The following is a 15,211-nucleotide window of genomic DNA, read 5'->3' on the forward strand; positions in this document are numbered from 1 at the left end:
GCCAGTAGCAGAGTGCTCAGAGTACATAAAGGAGTGTGATTTCACCATTTTGTTAAATATTGGTTTTACTAGATTTTTGTGTCTTGTATTTCTTTGAAAATATTCACGTGTGAGACTGAAAAAAGTGTTTCTTTCAAAAACAGCTCTAGAAACCAACCCAGAATTAGGGGGAAAGGGGTGAAAGAGCAGCTGTCACAGGTACAAGAATGGTCTGAATACAGCAAGTCACCTCCTGCCCACCCATCCTGGCACCTGATGGGAAGGAATTTTGGAAATGCTTAGGAACAAGCTGGCACTACATTTTAGATATGACTTTTTCATCTCTACATCTACAGGACTTTAAACTGTTTCATGTCTGTAAGGGGGGTACTTTTGAATTAGATGATCAATGGAGCATAGAGGCGTGAGAAAGAAATCCTATTAGGATGTGAAACCAGCTAGAGTATGGTACAATGTAACTTCATGGCTCAAGCTAATTGTAAGGTCCATTGTGCTTTTTAGCAAGTCAGCTTGATATCCCCTATTATCAGAGCTGAGTTCTTCCTTGGTTTTGCTACATATTGCAAGATAGATACATCTACCCTTGAAACACAGTGGTAGAGGTCATACATAGGGGTGAGAAAGATGATGGTGAGAGGAAGATTATGTGGGCAGGGGTCACTCGCCCCTTGCCCTACAGCAGGGCATGCACAGACTGTTGCTATCAGGTGATGAACAGGTGGGGTTTGGCTGCCACTCAGGCATCACCTTATACTGTGTACTGGCCCTACGTGGTGCAATGTGGAGCTGATAAAATGGGGTGTCAGGACTGCTGGGGTGAGCGATCCTCATCCTGCCATGGAGACTGTGTTGTTCTGCCGGGACGCCCGCTAAGCACGGGCACCGACCAGCTGCTGCAGATCCTGGCAGCCCTGGCCTGTCTGTGTGGGTAAGCACAGTTTATTGAGAGGAAGCAATTGAGAAAGCCACTGTTTTATATCCTTTTTTGATATCCTTTTAATTCCCTTTTTAGTAGTTAATATTGTATTAAAAGCCACTCATAGTATTGTTTTAATATCCTTTAAATTTTCCTTTAATTCCCTTTTTCTAGTTAATACTATAATAAAAGCTGTTCATAGTATTGTATGAATGCCAACCGATAAAGCAGTTATTTTGTATTCTTTTTTAGCTTTTGATTCTCTTTGCTAGTTTTTATTCTCACTGCAATAAAAGATTTTTTGTAGTGTTGGAATGTCTGTTGCACTTGTCTTTATTCCGGGCATGTATTCAAACGAAATAATACATGGGGGCACAGCTCTTTGGGGCAGGAGACGAGCAGCAGCCTTGCCAGGACTCGGGGCAGTGGCAGGTCTCCTTGGGCCAGGACTTGCCAGAGCTGCTGATTTGGGTGCAGCCCTGGCCAAAGGGCTCCCAGCAGCACTGGTGCCCTTGCCCACACCTTCCTTCTCGGTGTCAGCCCCCCTGTTTAGGATGGCCACCAGCCAGCACTTCTCCCAAGGAGGCCGTGCCAGCTTGTGTGGAAGGCCCCGTGCCCTTCCCGCTGCGACTGAGTTTGCGGCTGAGGGGGCTCCTTGTGCTGCCGTGAGCAGGCACAGGAGGGGAGTGTTTGCTCATTTCTTGAGCTGTTCCTACAGTTCAGGTCCAGCCAGATTAGATACTTCAGAGAGTGGATTCCCTCCAAGGTGGGGCAGGTTGGCGGGGCTGGGGGAGGCCCCAGGCCACGTGGCACTGTGTCCAAAAGCCCTTTGTGACACGCTGGGCACGGCCGGTGGGATGGAAGGGGGCAGGGTGTCCAAGGGCCCTTTATGACCCACGGTGACAGAGGTGCTGCTGGTGACACGGCCACGGTGTCAACAGTGCTCCTCGGAGCAGGCGACGGGACAGGACGGGACAGAGCGGTGCTGTGCGGAGCCCCCGCGCAGCCAACTCGTGCCTTGCTGACCCGGAGCATTTTGGAGGATTTTCTCATTTCCAGGTGACCTCGAGGCATTTCCACAGGATTTGGAGACCTGGAGTTTCTCCGAGGTGTCTCTAATTCCTGTGGCAGGTGCCCTTGAGACCCTTTTCCAGGACTTGGAGACCCGGAGCTTCTCCGAGGTGTCTCCAATCCCTGCGGCAGGTGGCCTCAAGGCCATTCTGCAGGACTTAGGGCCCGGAGTTTCTCCGAGGTTCTCTTTCTCTCTTGCAGGTGCCCTGGACACCAGACTGTGGCATGGCAGGGAGACGCTTCAGCCTGCTCAGGCTGTTCCGGAGGAAGAAGGAGGAGGAAAGCCCTGGGGCTGCTCCAGCACAGCAGCCTGAAGAGGTGCAGCAGGTGCAGCCCCCGCAGGAGGGTGAGTGCTGGAGCTGGGCCACAGGGCTGGTGGCTGCAGCCCCCTTGGCCTCATCCTGTCCCATCCCCTCTGGACATGCTCAGGGAAAGGGAGTTGGGCAGAGGGGCTGAACTCCTGGCAGCCGTGCTCCATCCACTGGGCATCCCAGAGCTGGCCCTGCCTGCTCCTGGAGCCCAGGCCTGGGCTGTGTTCTCCGGCCTCTCCCACACACCCTCAGCTCTGAGCACGCTCGCTCTTTGCCAGATGCAGGCCAGGAGCGGACAGAAGAGCAGCTTCGTGCCCGTGGCCGCTTCCGCAGGGCAGCACAGGTACCTGCAGCCATCCCCGCCTGGGCTGGGCCTGCTCTCACTGCTCAGCCCAGCACCACTGTCGCAGCCCTCCAGGGGAAATCCCTCCCTTCCCTGCCCTTCTTTCTCCTGCAGACTTTTATGAAATTCATGGGCAGTCGGCGTAGAAAGGCCAGGATCACACCAGCTGATGTCCAGGCCCAGCCTGACACCATCCCGACCCAGGTGACAAAGCCTGATGTCAGCACTGCGTCGACTGCTGTCCCAGCAAAGTGTGACACCGCAACCAATGATCACACAACCCACTGGGACACCACGTCCATCGATGATGTGTCAAACTGTGACTCTGTGCTGCCTGGTCTCACGGAGGAGGCCGACGCCACAACGACGGAGGGCGTGGCGAGCACTGACGCCGCGCCTGTTCAGCGCCTGGCCGATACCCCCAGCCTGGAGTTTCTTGAGGAGAGAGCTGTCTCTGCTGAAGTAAGCAGCCTGTGGCCCCCCAAGCTGGGTGCGCTGGGCCCCTTCAGCCTTTGAGGCTGGCACAGTGTGCTGGGAAGGGAAGCATTTCTCCGGGGAAGCTGGGCAAGTTGCTCACTCTGGCAGCTTTCCACCTCTCCCCTGTGCATCCTCCAGGCCAGACTGTGGGACCTGGGGACCTAGGGCTGCTCAAGGCATCTCCAGTCCCTGGGGCAGGTGCCCTTGAGGCCAGACAGTGGGACTGGATGAGGCGAGGCATTTCCCAGGCTTCTCTCTTGCAGCTGCCTTCAAGGCACGACTGCAGGACTTGGGGAGCCAAAGCTTTTCCATGGCATCTCTGCTGCAGGTAGCCATAATGCCAGATGGAGACATGCAGCAGAGACCCCCCACGGTGCCCAAGCCGGCCTGGGTGAAGGAGGAGGAGAAGGAGGAAAGCCCTAGGGCTGGTCCAACACAGCAGCCTGAAGAGGTGCAGCAGGTGCAGCCCCCGCAGGAGGGTGAGTGCTGGAGCTGGGCCACAGGGCTGGTGGCTGCAGCCCCCTTGACCTCATCCAGTCCCATCCCCTCTGGACATGCCCAGGGAAAGGGAGGGGGGCAGAGGGGCCGGGGCTGAACTCCTGGCAGCCGTGCTCCATCCACTGGGCATCCCAGAGCTGGCCCTGCCTGCTCCTGGAGCCCAGGCCTGGGCTGTGTTCTCCGGCCTCTCCCGCACACCCTCAGCTCTGAGCGCGCTCGCTCTTTGCCAGATGCAGTCCAGGAGTGGACAGAAGAGCAGCTCCGTGCCCGTGGCCGCTTCCGCAGGGCAGCACAGGTACCTGCAGCCATCCCCGCCTGGGCTGGGCCTGCTCTCACTGCTCAGCCCAGCACCGCTGTCGCAGCCCTCCAGGGGACATCCCTCTCTCTTCCTTGCCTTTCTCCTGTAGCTGGTTTGCAGATTCATCAGGTGCATTTGGCATGAAGAGGCCACTTTCATGGCCACTGGGGACACGGCAAACTCGGACCTCTTCAATGCCCAGACCAGCGCTGCCCTGCTGGATTTGCTTGTGGAGAACGGTGTCTACAAAGCAAAGCAAGTAAGCAGCCTGTGGCCAGGGCTCGAGTCCCCCAGGGATGCTGTGGCCCCTCACGCTGGCTGCTCTGGGTCCCCTCAGCCTTTGAGACCAGCAGAGTGTGGTGGCAAGGGGAGCACTTCTTGGGGGAAGCTGGGCAAGTTACTGGCTCTGGCAGCTCTCCAACTGTCCCCCATGTCCCCTCCAGGTGCCGGCCACAGTCAGGTGCATCCACCAGTGGCTCACGTCCAATGTGTCTGCTGAGCACAGGCTGGACAAGACTCTGGTCCTGCTGACCGAGGCACACCCCACGGATGTCGCAGTGACCCTGCTGCGCTCTGCCCCAGCCTGTTACAGGTATGGGGCCCACCTGCCTTGAAGGCTCACCTACCTTTAGACCCCATCCCACTGGAAAGCCTGTCCCAAATGGTGTGCCAGAGACATGGAGACTTCCCGGACGCTCCAGCTCCTCTCTTTGCCAGCTTTGGCATGTCAGCCTCCAATCCTGAGGCCAGCCTGCCTCCCTGCCCCACAAGGCGCTGTGGCTCTGTCACCTGGGCCCTGCAGCTGCCCAGGCCACAGAGCTGTGTCCCAGACCCCCCTGAGCCAGAGTTGTGACTCCACAGAGCTGCTCGCACCATGTGGAAGACGCTCATCTCCTCCAGATGGACTAAGGAGCCGGTGCTGCAGATCCTCTTCCGTGTGCTGGAATACTGGCCAGCGCACAGGAGACGCACCTCTGATGGGGATGAGAGGGATGTCTTTGCCCTGGCTGTGAGTTTCTTGAGCTGGCCTCTGCTCGCCCCCAGGTTGCCTCTGGGATGCCTTTCCATCCTCCCTCACCACTGCTTCTCCCTGCCCCAGGCACTGGGCTGCAAGCCTGCCTTAGGGGCAGGTTCAGGGACACCAGGCTGGGGGATCCCCCTGTGTCTCCTCTGGCTTGTCCCTGCCACGCTTGGGCCCAGCCACATGGACATCTGGGCCCTGAGAGCTGTCTCTGGGTGCTTTGTCTTTGGCAGGCAACTGTGGCACTCTGGGAGATCATCCAGCTGTCCCACTCCTGGTGCCCAAGTGCATTGAAGGACAATTTCCCCCGCCTCCTTCTGACTCTGCTCTTCCAAGTTTTCATCAGCACAGAGGAGATGTCAGAGGAGGTCGAGACCTTCTGGAGGCAATGCCGGGAGCAGCGCAGCCTTCCCCCCAACCCCAACAGGTGCTCCATCCCAGTCCCCTCTCCCTGCCATGCCCTCGGGGTTGGGGCCAGGGCTCTGTGCCTGACCTGGGCTGTGCTCTGCACACAGGTTTGCAGTACAGACTGTTAAAGCCCTGCTGCGCCAGCTGCTGGATGAGGATGTGTTGATGGCGATCGGTCGCAAGCGTGGCTGGGACATGCTCCTCAAGGCTGACAGCCACCACTATGCAGTGGGTCTGCTGGCCAGGTGAGAGCCCTTTCTCCCCACTGCCCCACACCCCCACAGGTCATTTCTGCCCTGTGCACAGGCCACCCCTCACAGTGCCCGTGCTGCTGGGCCAGAGGGCCTTGGCAGTCAGGGATGGCTGAGCAGAGTGGAAAAGGCAGAGAGGGGCAGCTGCACAGGAGGAGCCACCTCCCAAAGTGCCCACGTCCTCTCCTGGGCTGGTGGCCAAAGACCAGGCCTGTGTGAGTCAGTCCCAGGAGAGCTTTGCCCACCTGGCTCAGGGTCTCTGGCACCTTTATTCCCCCTTGCAGGGAGCTGTGCCGTGTATCCCGCTCCTTCGGTCGCAGCATCGCCATCAGCCTGCTCCCACGGTTCAGCAGGGGAGAGCCCCTGTGGGAACTGCCTGCCCTGGCGTTCCTGGTGGAGGTGAGCCTGATGGCGAGCGCTGCCTGGCCCAGCTGCCTCCCCCTCTCTGCCCTCTCACAGCCGCAGCCGCCCGGGACAGTGCCTGCACCCTGTGCTGCTGCCTGGGCACAGCCCCGGGCGGGTCCAGGCTCCTGCCGGCCGGGCACCCTGTCACTGCTCCCTGACTTTCAGGTCCTGCACTGCCTGAACCCCAGACAATATGGGCCCAGCGTCCTGCAGATTATTTCCAGGCACCTGCGCAGTCAGTGCCCGGAGAGGCGTCGCCTGGCGCTCCGAGGCCTGGTGGTGCTCAGCAAGGCTCCCTCAATGGTGAGCAGGGGGCAGGGGCTGAAGCCGGGCCGGCAGCGTGCGGCTGTGCAAGGCAGTAGCTTGGCCTTGGCTGGCCTTTGGCAGCTGTGGCAGCTGTTCCCAGCTCTCCTCCTCCCCGTTCAGCTGCCCGACTCCTTTAGGACGCACCTTTGGCCTCTGGGCCCCGCGGCAGCAGCGTGGGGCTGCACCACAGCATTGTGTTCCACACAGGCTAAGAGCATCCGGAGCCTGAATGAAAGCCTCCTGGAGCTACTGCAGGATGCAGACACAGACACAGTTCAGATGACCCTCTCCGTGTTCATCAATGTGCTGGGCTTGAAAATCATCCAAATATCCAGCCCAATAGCCCTGAAGTTGCTTGAGGTGCTGCGGCCACTCTTTGACAACGTAAGGCTCTGTGCCCCTCATCGTGGGCACTGAGTACTGCCAGGAAACTTTGGGCCCAGTGTCTTTTCAGGCCTGTGCCCCGGTGGGCCTGGAGAAGCCAGTGCTGAGGTCTTTTCCTCTTCCTTTGCACCAGGAGCACAGCCAGCTGCAGCAGCTCTCCATGCTCCTCTTCCGGGAGCTGATGGAAGCGACAGAGAGGAGCAAGAGCCTAAAGCCACACGTGTACCTGAGTCTGGTGCCATTCTACTTCAACTGGCACGATGAGAACCGGCGTGTGGCAGAGGTGAGGACTCGTGGGCTCTGTTGTCCCCATGGCAGGAGGCTGCTGTGCCTCCTGCCCTGGCCCATGGTCGCCTGCAGCCTCCTCCTGGCCTTCGTGCAGGGATGCGGGTGCTGTGCCCTGGGCTGCGGTGCCATGGCCCGCTCTCTGTTGCTGTGCAGGCCTCTCGGAGAGCACTGTTTGGTGCAGCCAGGTTCCTAAAGTGGAGGGATCTTGAGAACTTGGTGACCATGGAGCAGCCATGGAGGTTTCCTGAGTGCCTGGTAAGGACGGCCCCAAAGCCCCAGCCCCTGGCTCGCCGGGAGCACCCAGCCCTCTGCTCCCCCCAAAGCCCGGCCCCAGTGGCTGCTGGCCAGGCCTCAGGGCTCTTCGGGCAGGGGAGCCCCGTGCTGGGGGCAGGGAGTGCCCGGCCAAGGGGCAGAGCCTGAACCCAGCCTTCCTTCCGTGCCCTGGCGCTCTTTGCAGCTGGAAAAGGACAGGAGCCGAGTGGGCCAGTACGTGCGCCAGGCCCTGCCGTTCCTGGAGAGCCCAGAGGAGCCCCTGCGAAAGCTGGCCATCAAGTTTCTGGGTGAGCCACAAGGCCGGGGTCCCTCCCCACCCCGCTGCAGCTTGGCCCCAGCCCCGGCTGCTGCAGCGGCAGCAGGATGCGGCCCAGGGCATGTGGAACCCCGAGTGGCCCCGAGCGCCTGCTGCCGCCCTGTGCCAGCCCAGCCCTGGGGCGTCCCCATGCGGGAAGGCCCCGGGCTCAGCCCTGCCAGGGCAGGAGGCTGTGTGGCTGGGCTGGCAGTGCCGCTGCGGGGGACCTGTGCCTCTGGGGCCTGACAGGCTCTGTGTTCCCAGGGATCGCCGCCAGGTCCATGAAGCAGGAGCAGCCAGAGCTGCAGCTCATCTGCCAAGGTGAGCGAGAGCACCTTCCAGCTGATCCCCTTGGGCCCTGCTCCCTCCTGGCCATGGCAAGAGCTGGCTGGGATGGCCCTGGCAGGAGAGGCTCCTCACATCCCCACACCCCTGGCCTCTCACCTTGGCTCTCTTCCTTTCTCTTCCAGCCCTTCAAGGCATGACTGATGACAGCCCTGCCATCTCAGACCTGGCCCGTCAAACGCTCCACATCATCAGAGCTGTACGGAGAACTTCATTCTTCCCATTCTGGTAGTCTCCGTTGCTGCCTCTTCCAGCCCGTAGAGGTGTGACAGAAAACATCAGACTCGCCATGGCAGGCCTGGCAATTCAACACTGCTACGTGCTGAGAGCTGTACAGATGGCTCCCTACTGCAGATTCCAGCAGCTCCAAGACTGGCTGTGCAGGGCGTGGAAGACCCGGCCTTTTCTGCAGGGCAGTGTCTGCCTGTGCTGCTGCAGCTCTGTGGAGAACTGATGCAGGAAGCTCCATCTCCTGGGGCCACCTGAGCCTGTGGGGAAGATGCCTCTTCCCTGCAAGCACCTCCTTTAAGCCCAGCATGGGAACATGACCAACATGTTATCACGCACAGAGGCCCAGGAGTTTTTTTTTGATGTCCACTGTGCACAGGGCCTTGGGGAAGAGGGGAAAATAGCTCCCTGTGCTCAGCTACACTTGCCCCGCTGTGCAGCGTGCCAGCAAAAGACCAGCAGGGGAGGGGGCGCTGGGAGGCCAGGAAGGGGTGAGGTGCTGTGGAGGCCCTGATGGGACAAGGGAGCAGGAAGCCTTGAGGGGAATCTGTGAGGGGGTGGGTGGCAGAAGGCTGTGAGGGGACAGACTGGGCGCAGGCCCCAAGGGGCAGGGTGGAGGGAAAAGCCCCCAGGACTTTGGGGGGCAGAGGCCATAAGCAGCCCCCAGGCAGCCACCTCCTTCCCTGCCAGCCGGCTGCTCTGGTGCTTTCCTGAGGCCTCTCCCAGCCCTGTGGCAGAAGCCCTGGAGGCCAGGCCTCAGCAGCAGGGTGGGCACACCCCCAAGGGGGCCAGGCTGGCCTGGCTGGGGACAAGGAGGGCAAGGGGGCCCTGCCAGGGCACGTCCGCCGGGTGCTGCCGGTGAGGAGCAGTGGCACAGGCAGGGTTGGCGGCCAGCCCGGGCCCCCGTGGCTGCCCAGGCCACGGGGCTGTGGCCGACACCCCCCAGAGCCAGAGCTCTGGGCCCGCAGAGCTGCTGCCACCACGGCCAGGGCGCTGGGCTCCTCGGGCAGGGCTGCGCACTCGCTGCTGCCCAAGCGGCTCCGCGCCCCACAGACAACAGCACCAGAGGCTGCCCAGGAGCAGCAGCACCCACAACGCCTGGGCCTCCTCACCCAGGCACCCACACCCGCCAGGACACCAAAAGTGGGCAGACTGTGGGCACAATTGCACCCACTTTGGCAAAAGGCTTCAGGGCAAGTGGCCACCACAGCTTTCCAGTGACTCCCCAGCCTCACAGCAACCCTTGGCAGCTTGAGCTGCAGCCTGACATCCTGACTGACTTCAGTGGCCCTGTTTGAGGCTGGACACACCTTCCACACTCAGCTGTCCCCAGCCAGCACCACTGGTGCCATCCTTAGAGACTCTGCTGGGACACCAGCCTTGGGCTGCAGCTGTTCAACCTCTCCTCCACGCAGGCACCTTCAAAACACGGCCATGGGCTTCTAAACTCTACGTCCAGCACTTGAGGGCAACAAAGGAAGAATCGGCAGAAGCTGAAGCAAAGCAGGGCCTCATGTGGCGGAGCTTCAGGGATGGAGGGAAGTAAGCACCGTGGTGTCTGCTGAAGAGATGGCCCAGTTCACCAGCTCACACTTTGCTGCTGGATGTTCCTCCTTTGGTCCTGCTGGAGCCCATTCCCTACCAGTGCACGGCCCTGCCTTGTTCCTGGATCCAATCTCCGGGACCCCTGGCAACAAGTGGGCCCTGTGTCCACCTGAGAGCAGAAACTGGCAGAATGTCTCTGCTTCCAGCACTTCTCTTGGCTGCTCCTTCAGGCGGGTGGCACCTTCAGGGGAGACACACAACAGCTTCTCATCCCAGACTTCTCCCTGTCCCCTGAACTTCCCCAATGGACTGGACATCAGCTGCTGGCCACAGCTGAGCACACAGACACTGGAGTGTTGAACATGCGAGACTGGGCTGATTTTTTTTCCAGAAGGCAAAAAAACAAGCAAAAAGAACACAAGGAAGCTTGAGTCTCTCTGTCCAATCTAATTGTCCAATGAAACTCAGCAGCTGATGGGGGTTTTGTGCTGCTGCTAATCACTTCCACCCAAAAATTATGCCAGGAAGGAGCAACAGCTTCTGCCTTCTGACAGATGCCAAGTCTTGCCACCAATTGCTCCAGCTGCCGCTCCCAACAGCCACCTGCAAGAGGGCAGACCTCAGTGCCCCTTGGCTTTGGCTGCCCTCTGGTAGAGAAGTCCCCCAGGGGCACAGCTCTTTGGGGCAGGAGACAGGCAGCAGCCTTGCCAGGACTCAGGGCGGTGGCAGGTCTCCTTGGGCCAGGACTTGCCAGAGGCTGTCCCTCAAGAATCCCAGGAGCAGGCAGGGAATGCTGAGCAGAGCAAGCTCTACCTGGATGTCCCATCTGGAAGACACTGTTCTAGGGGGAATTCACTGGGTCTACCAACTCTTACTGACTGGCTTATTGACTCAGCCATGGTGTGTCCTTGTCACTCAGATCCCTTCTTGGCCGCACCTGATGTTGTGATTCATGTGACTGACAATACCTTTAACATCCCTGTAAATATTCCTTGTTATTTTAGTTGTATCAAAGATCAAAACGTATCTGCCCTCCATTTATTATTAATAATTCCCATGGGCAGAAGAGCCAAACTGTGGCTCCCAGGGAACCTAAGCAGAAGCTGGGAGGATGATGCAGGATACAGTGAATGAAGGAAACTGTGAAATGCAGAAATCCTCAGTGGATGGCTGATTGCTTGGATCATCTCTGCAGCAATCACGGCAGCTGCCGCAGCCACGGCTCCTGCTGCACTGGCCATTCAGTGCAGGCCATGCCTGCAATGCCAGTGTATGGGCACTGTGGCAGCATCAGGAGCAGGGGTTTTAGAATCTGCCTGGTTTCAATATTCCAAGTCCTCTGGGAGCATATGGGACAAGCCCCAAGACAAGAAGCCCAGGTCCTGGCCCTCTTGGCCGTGAACTCTGAGTGTCCAAACAAAACAGGGGCAGAGGTGGGACCAAGCGGAGTCACTCTGCACCTGCCCTGAGTTCCTGGGAATGCAAAGGGAGGATGGTCCTTGGCTGAGTGCTTGGAGAGAGAGAAGGTTGTTTCTCCAAGTGGAAATGCACTTGAACCAGCCTGCATGACCAGGGTGTGCTTTTCTCTGGTGGCTGAACACAGCCAGCACATGAGGCCAGGGGAATGTGTGGGATCAGGGCACTGCTTTGGGGCCATGCTGGGAATTCTGGTGGACTAAAAGACAAACACTGGGTGCTGCTCACGAGAGAAGAGGAATAAAAGGGGACACAGAAAAGTGTCGGCAAACAAGTCCTGCAATGGAACTCTGTGTGTGCAGACTCATTTTATCCTTCAACAACCAAAGGAAAGGGGGTAAAAAATGGGGGTTCAGACCCCAAAACTGTTCAGGGGGAAAATGGGGATTGAGGGGACAATGGGAAAGTGCAAGGAACAGGGAGAAGAGTGGAAAAGAGGGGGTGGTCTGGCGGATCCGACAGTCCCATAGGGGTCTTTGGGCATAAAGGGGTTGGGAAGGGGGAGTGGCCCCTTGAGCTCCCAACTTGCTGTGGGGTGCTGGGGGCTGCAGGATCCAATCTCAGCCTTACATTATGCCAGCAGTTGCAGTTTAGAGGAATTACAGAGGTGTGAGTGAACCACTTTTGTCCCACATGTTTAATGGTAGCAAATCACATCTATTGATAGAAATGAATTTATTTAGGGTCACAAATGATCTGACAAAAGATCTTCATCAGAATTATTTACTGCACAATAGAAACACTAAAACTACCAGGAGTATAGGATAAGATAGGATGGTGCTCAAGCAATTATTGAAGCAATTCTACTAGACCTGGTAAAACCCAGTAATTCTTAATCAGAGACGGATGCAATGCTCATGGGGAGATCTCTGCTCTCAACCTCCATCAGTGACCTTGGGGGGGTCACCAGGAATCTCCACCCACACCCCAAGAAGGGTTCTGGTGGTGAAAGGGGACTGGCCCTTTCTGTTTGAAAGGGATGGACTGACAGTCACTGGACTCCAGGGGTTGCCTGCCCATCAGGGGGTTCATTTGGGGTGGAAGAAGTGGCCGAAGCTCTTCCCGCAGTTGGGGCACAGGTAGAGCTTCCCCTACTGGTGGGTCTGTTGGTGTCTGGTCAAGGCAGAGCTGTGGGTGAAGCTATTCCCACACTCCCCACACTTGTACGGCCTCTCCCCGGTGTGGATGCGCCGGTGGGTGACGAGGGCGGAGTTCTGCTTTCCCGCAGTCGGTGCAGCGGAAGGGCCTCTCATCCGTGTGCGTCCGCTCATGCAGGAGGAGATTCCCACTGGTCTGAAACCTCTTTCCACATTGCAAGCACTTGTAGGGTCGTTCTCCAGTGTGGATGAGCTGGTGAGTGTGGAGGTTGGAGCTCTGGCTAAAGCTCTTCCCACATTGCCCACACGTGTAGGGCCGTTCCCCAGTGTGGATGCGCCGGTGGGTGACAAGGTTGGAGTTCTCATTGAAGGTCTTCCCGCAGTCAGTGCAGCAGAAGGGCCTCTCATCCGTGTGTATCTGTTCATGCCTGAGGAGATATGAGATGGTCCTAAACATCTTCCCACATTCCAAGCACTTGTAGGGCCATTCCTTAGTGTGGATGTGCTGGTGGGTGCGGAGGCTGCAGCTCTGGCTAAAGCTCTTCCCACATTCCCCACACAAGTAGGGCCGTTCCCCGGTATGGATGCGCTGGTGGGTGTGGAGTTTGGAACTCTGCCTGAAGCTCTTCCCGCATTCTCCACATATGTAGGGACGTTCCCCAGTGTGGATGCGCTGGTGTTTGCAAAGGGTGGAGCTGACACTGAAACTCTTTCCACATTCCCCACACATGTATGGACATTCACCAGTGTGGATCATCTGGTGTCTGCGGAGGGTGGAACTGTCCCTGAAGCTCTTCCCACATTCCCCACACGTGTAGGGCTGTTCTCCAGTGTGGATGTGCTGGTGGGTGAGGAGGTTGGTGCTCTTCCTGAAGCTCTTCCCACATTCCAAGCACCTGAAGGGCTTCTCCCTGCTGGGAGGCTGATCAGGGACCACCAGCTCAGAGCTCTGGTTCAAGCTCCAGCTGCCTTCCCGGCACAGGCTGGCTCTTTCCTCCTCAGAGCTTCCTGGGATGGCTTTGGAGCCCCTCCTGAGGGGGGATCTCCAGCCCTTTCCCTCCCCGCTGCCTTCCTGCGCCGGGGAGCCCTTCAAAACGGCCTCTCCCACCAGGGTCTCATGGGGGGATTTGTCCTCCGGGCTCTCCGTCCTCAGCTCGGGGCCTGGGGCAGGAAGCAAGAAGGACAGGCAGGGGATTTGCCTCCGGCCCACAGGGAAGGCCAAGGACATCCCCCCAACTCCGGCCCCGGCAGGACGGCGGCGCCAGCGGGGTTGTCCTGCAGCCGGGGCCATGCTCGGCTGACAGAGCCAGCACAACACCCGCCCAAAGGGACACTGACTTCCTCCTCACCTGCCTGGGGGGCCCAAGGCATCTTCCTCTTCCTCGCAGCCTCCTCCTCCATCCACCCAAGCTTTGGGAAGGACAAATCCTGATGAGGGGAAAACAAGGGCTGAGCACGTTGGCTTGGGGGTTCTTCCTGCCCAAGTCCATCTCTAGAACTCACCGAGCATCCTGTGTCCATAAAATCCTCCAAAAAACCAAGATTCAGCCCAGAAAAACCCAAAACACAGAGACTCAGGAAAAAAACCCCTCAGAAATAGCGAGAAGACCCCAGTCCCCCCAAACTGCAAAAATATGAGATTCAGATAAAAAATACTCCAAAATATGAAGATTCAATTTAAAAAAATCTCTCCCAGAAGTTCCCCCTTTGGTCCCTCCCCTCTGGGGTTTAGAGGGTCTCCCCAGTCTGGAATGCTGGGGGTCCCACTTAGGAATGCTGGCAGTGTTGGGGGTCCCAACGGTCCCTTCTCCTCTGCCTCTCACCTTTGAGATGCCACATTCCCAGACGATCCCCCTCTCCAGGTTCTCCACTCTGTTGTCCCAGGGATCCCAGGGGTCCCCACTGTCCAGGCTTCCCCTTCTCCACGCCCCCCGTTTCAGGCTCCCGGGGGTCCCAGGGCTCCTCCCTCTCCGTGCTCCCCCCTCCAGGCTGCCGGGGGTCCCCCAGCTCCACCATCGCCCCACTCCGCCCTCCACACTCAGCAGCTCCCGGGCTCCACACCCACCCCCGGCACTCCCAGGGGGCCCCAAACCCGCTGTGTCCCCCCCGCCGGCACCGGGCTGACAATGGAGCCGGCGGGGCCTGACCCAGCAACACCAACCCCCACCGTGGGGGTACCTGCATCCCCCCGCCCACCGCCGGGGCTCTGACGCCATCCCAGCCCAGCACCCCAAAAAACACCTCCTGCCCACCCCCAAGAGCCCCCAAGGGCACAGCCCTGCACAAGGGCCGGCTGTGCCCAAGGCAACCCAACAGCCCCACAGGCAGGGGGACACCAGAGGCTTCGCCAGGGCAACGAGAGCAGGGAGTGGATCGGGCCCCCTGACACGTGGGCGGGCTCTGGGTTCAGCCTGACCAGGGGCAATTTGGCACCAACAGCCCGGCCCCGACCGCTGGCTCGGCACAGGGGGCCCGAGCTCCCCCCTCTCCAGGCTCTCGCAGCTCCCCCCTCTCTTCAGCCTCCCCCGCTCTCCAAGGATCAAGGCATGGAGACAGTGACCCCCACGGCAACCCAACTCCCGCTCTCCTCCCACCCCTTAGCTCCCCTCTCCAACCCTGTTCCCATCGGTCCACAAACCCCGGCTCCCCCCAGCTCCCTTTGGAGGTGACCCACTGCCCCTCACGCTCCCTTTGGGGGTCCCACCCGCTCTTTTCGCTTCTCTTGCCCCTTTCCCATCATGGCTACTCTGCTCACCCGACAGTGGCAGGAAGGGCAGGGACAGGGGTGGAGCAGCAACAGCAGGAGAACAATCACCCCCTGCCAGCCCGCGGATAGAGGAACTCATGCTGAATATCCTGGAGAGAGCGTGGGGGATCGGGACATACTCGGGCTGCCAGCACAGATTTCCCTGCAAAGTCTGCAGTGAGTCAAGCTCTGCAGAGGAGATTGTGTCCCACGCATGGGATGGCAGAGG

At 59.1% G+C, this 15,211-nt stretch overlaps 2 protein-coding genes and 1 long non-coding RNA gene across 3 annotated transcripts; 2 read left to right on the plus strand and 1 right to left on the minus strand.

Moving 5' to 3' along the window:
• Positions 1 to 2,764: 2,764 nt before the first annotated feature.
• Positions 2,765 to 7,186, plus strand: LOC135405055 (uncharacterized). The gene is made up of 11 exons (XM_064639774.1): positions 2,765 to 3,103; positions 3,447 to 3,597; positions 3,847 to 3,911; positions 4,024 to 4,173; positions 4,358 to 4,506; positions 5,451 to 5,588; positions 5,879 to 5,993; positions 6,165 to 6,302; positions 6,513 to 6,689; positions 6,823 to 6,982; positions 7,131 to 7,186. Exons 1-11 carry the CDS (start codon positions 2,771 to 2,773, stop codon positions 7,184 to 7,186), a joined length of 1,632 nt encoding a protein of 543 aa, XP_064495844.1. The 5' UTR covers positions 2,765 to 2,770.
• A 231-nt stretch (positions 7,187 to 7,417) lies between these two features.
• On the plus strand, positions 7,418 to 8,410 carry LOC135405228 (uncharacterized). The gene is made up of 3 exons (XR_010425810.1): positions 7,418 to 7,537; positions 7,810 to 7,866; positions 8,016 to 8,410. It is a non-coding gene; the product is annotated as an uncharacterized LOC135405228 (long non-coding RNA).
• A 3,869-nt stretch (positions 8,411 to 12,279) lies between these two features.
• On the minus strand, positions 12,280 to 12,966 carry LOC135405057 (gastrula zinc finger protein XlCGF7.1-like). Its single transcript, XM_064639775.1, has one exon. The coding sequence runs from the start codon at positions 12,964 to 12,966 to the stop codon at positions 12,280 to 12,282; it is 687 nt and encodes a 228-aa protein (XP_064495845.1).
• Between the last annotated feature and the right edge of the window lie 2,245 nt (positions 12,967 to 15,211).

Source organism: Pseudopipra pipra, chromosome W, assembly GCF_036250125.1.
Source record: "Pseudopipra pipra isolate bDixPip1 chromosome W, bDixPip1.hap1, whole genome shotgun sequence".
Lineage (NCBI taxonomy): Eukaryota > Metazoa > Chordata > Aves > Passeriformes > Pipridae > Pseudopipra > Pseudopipra pipra.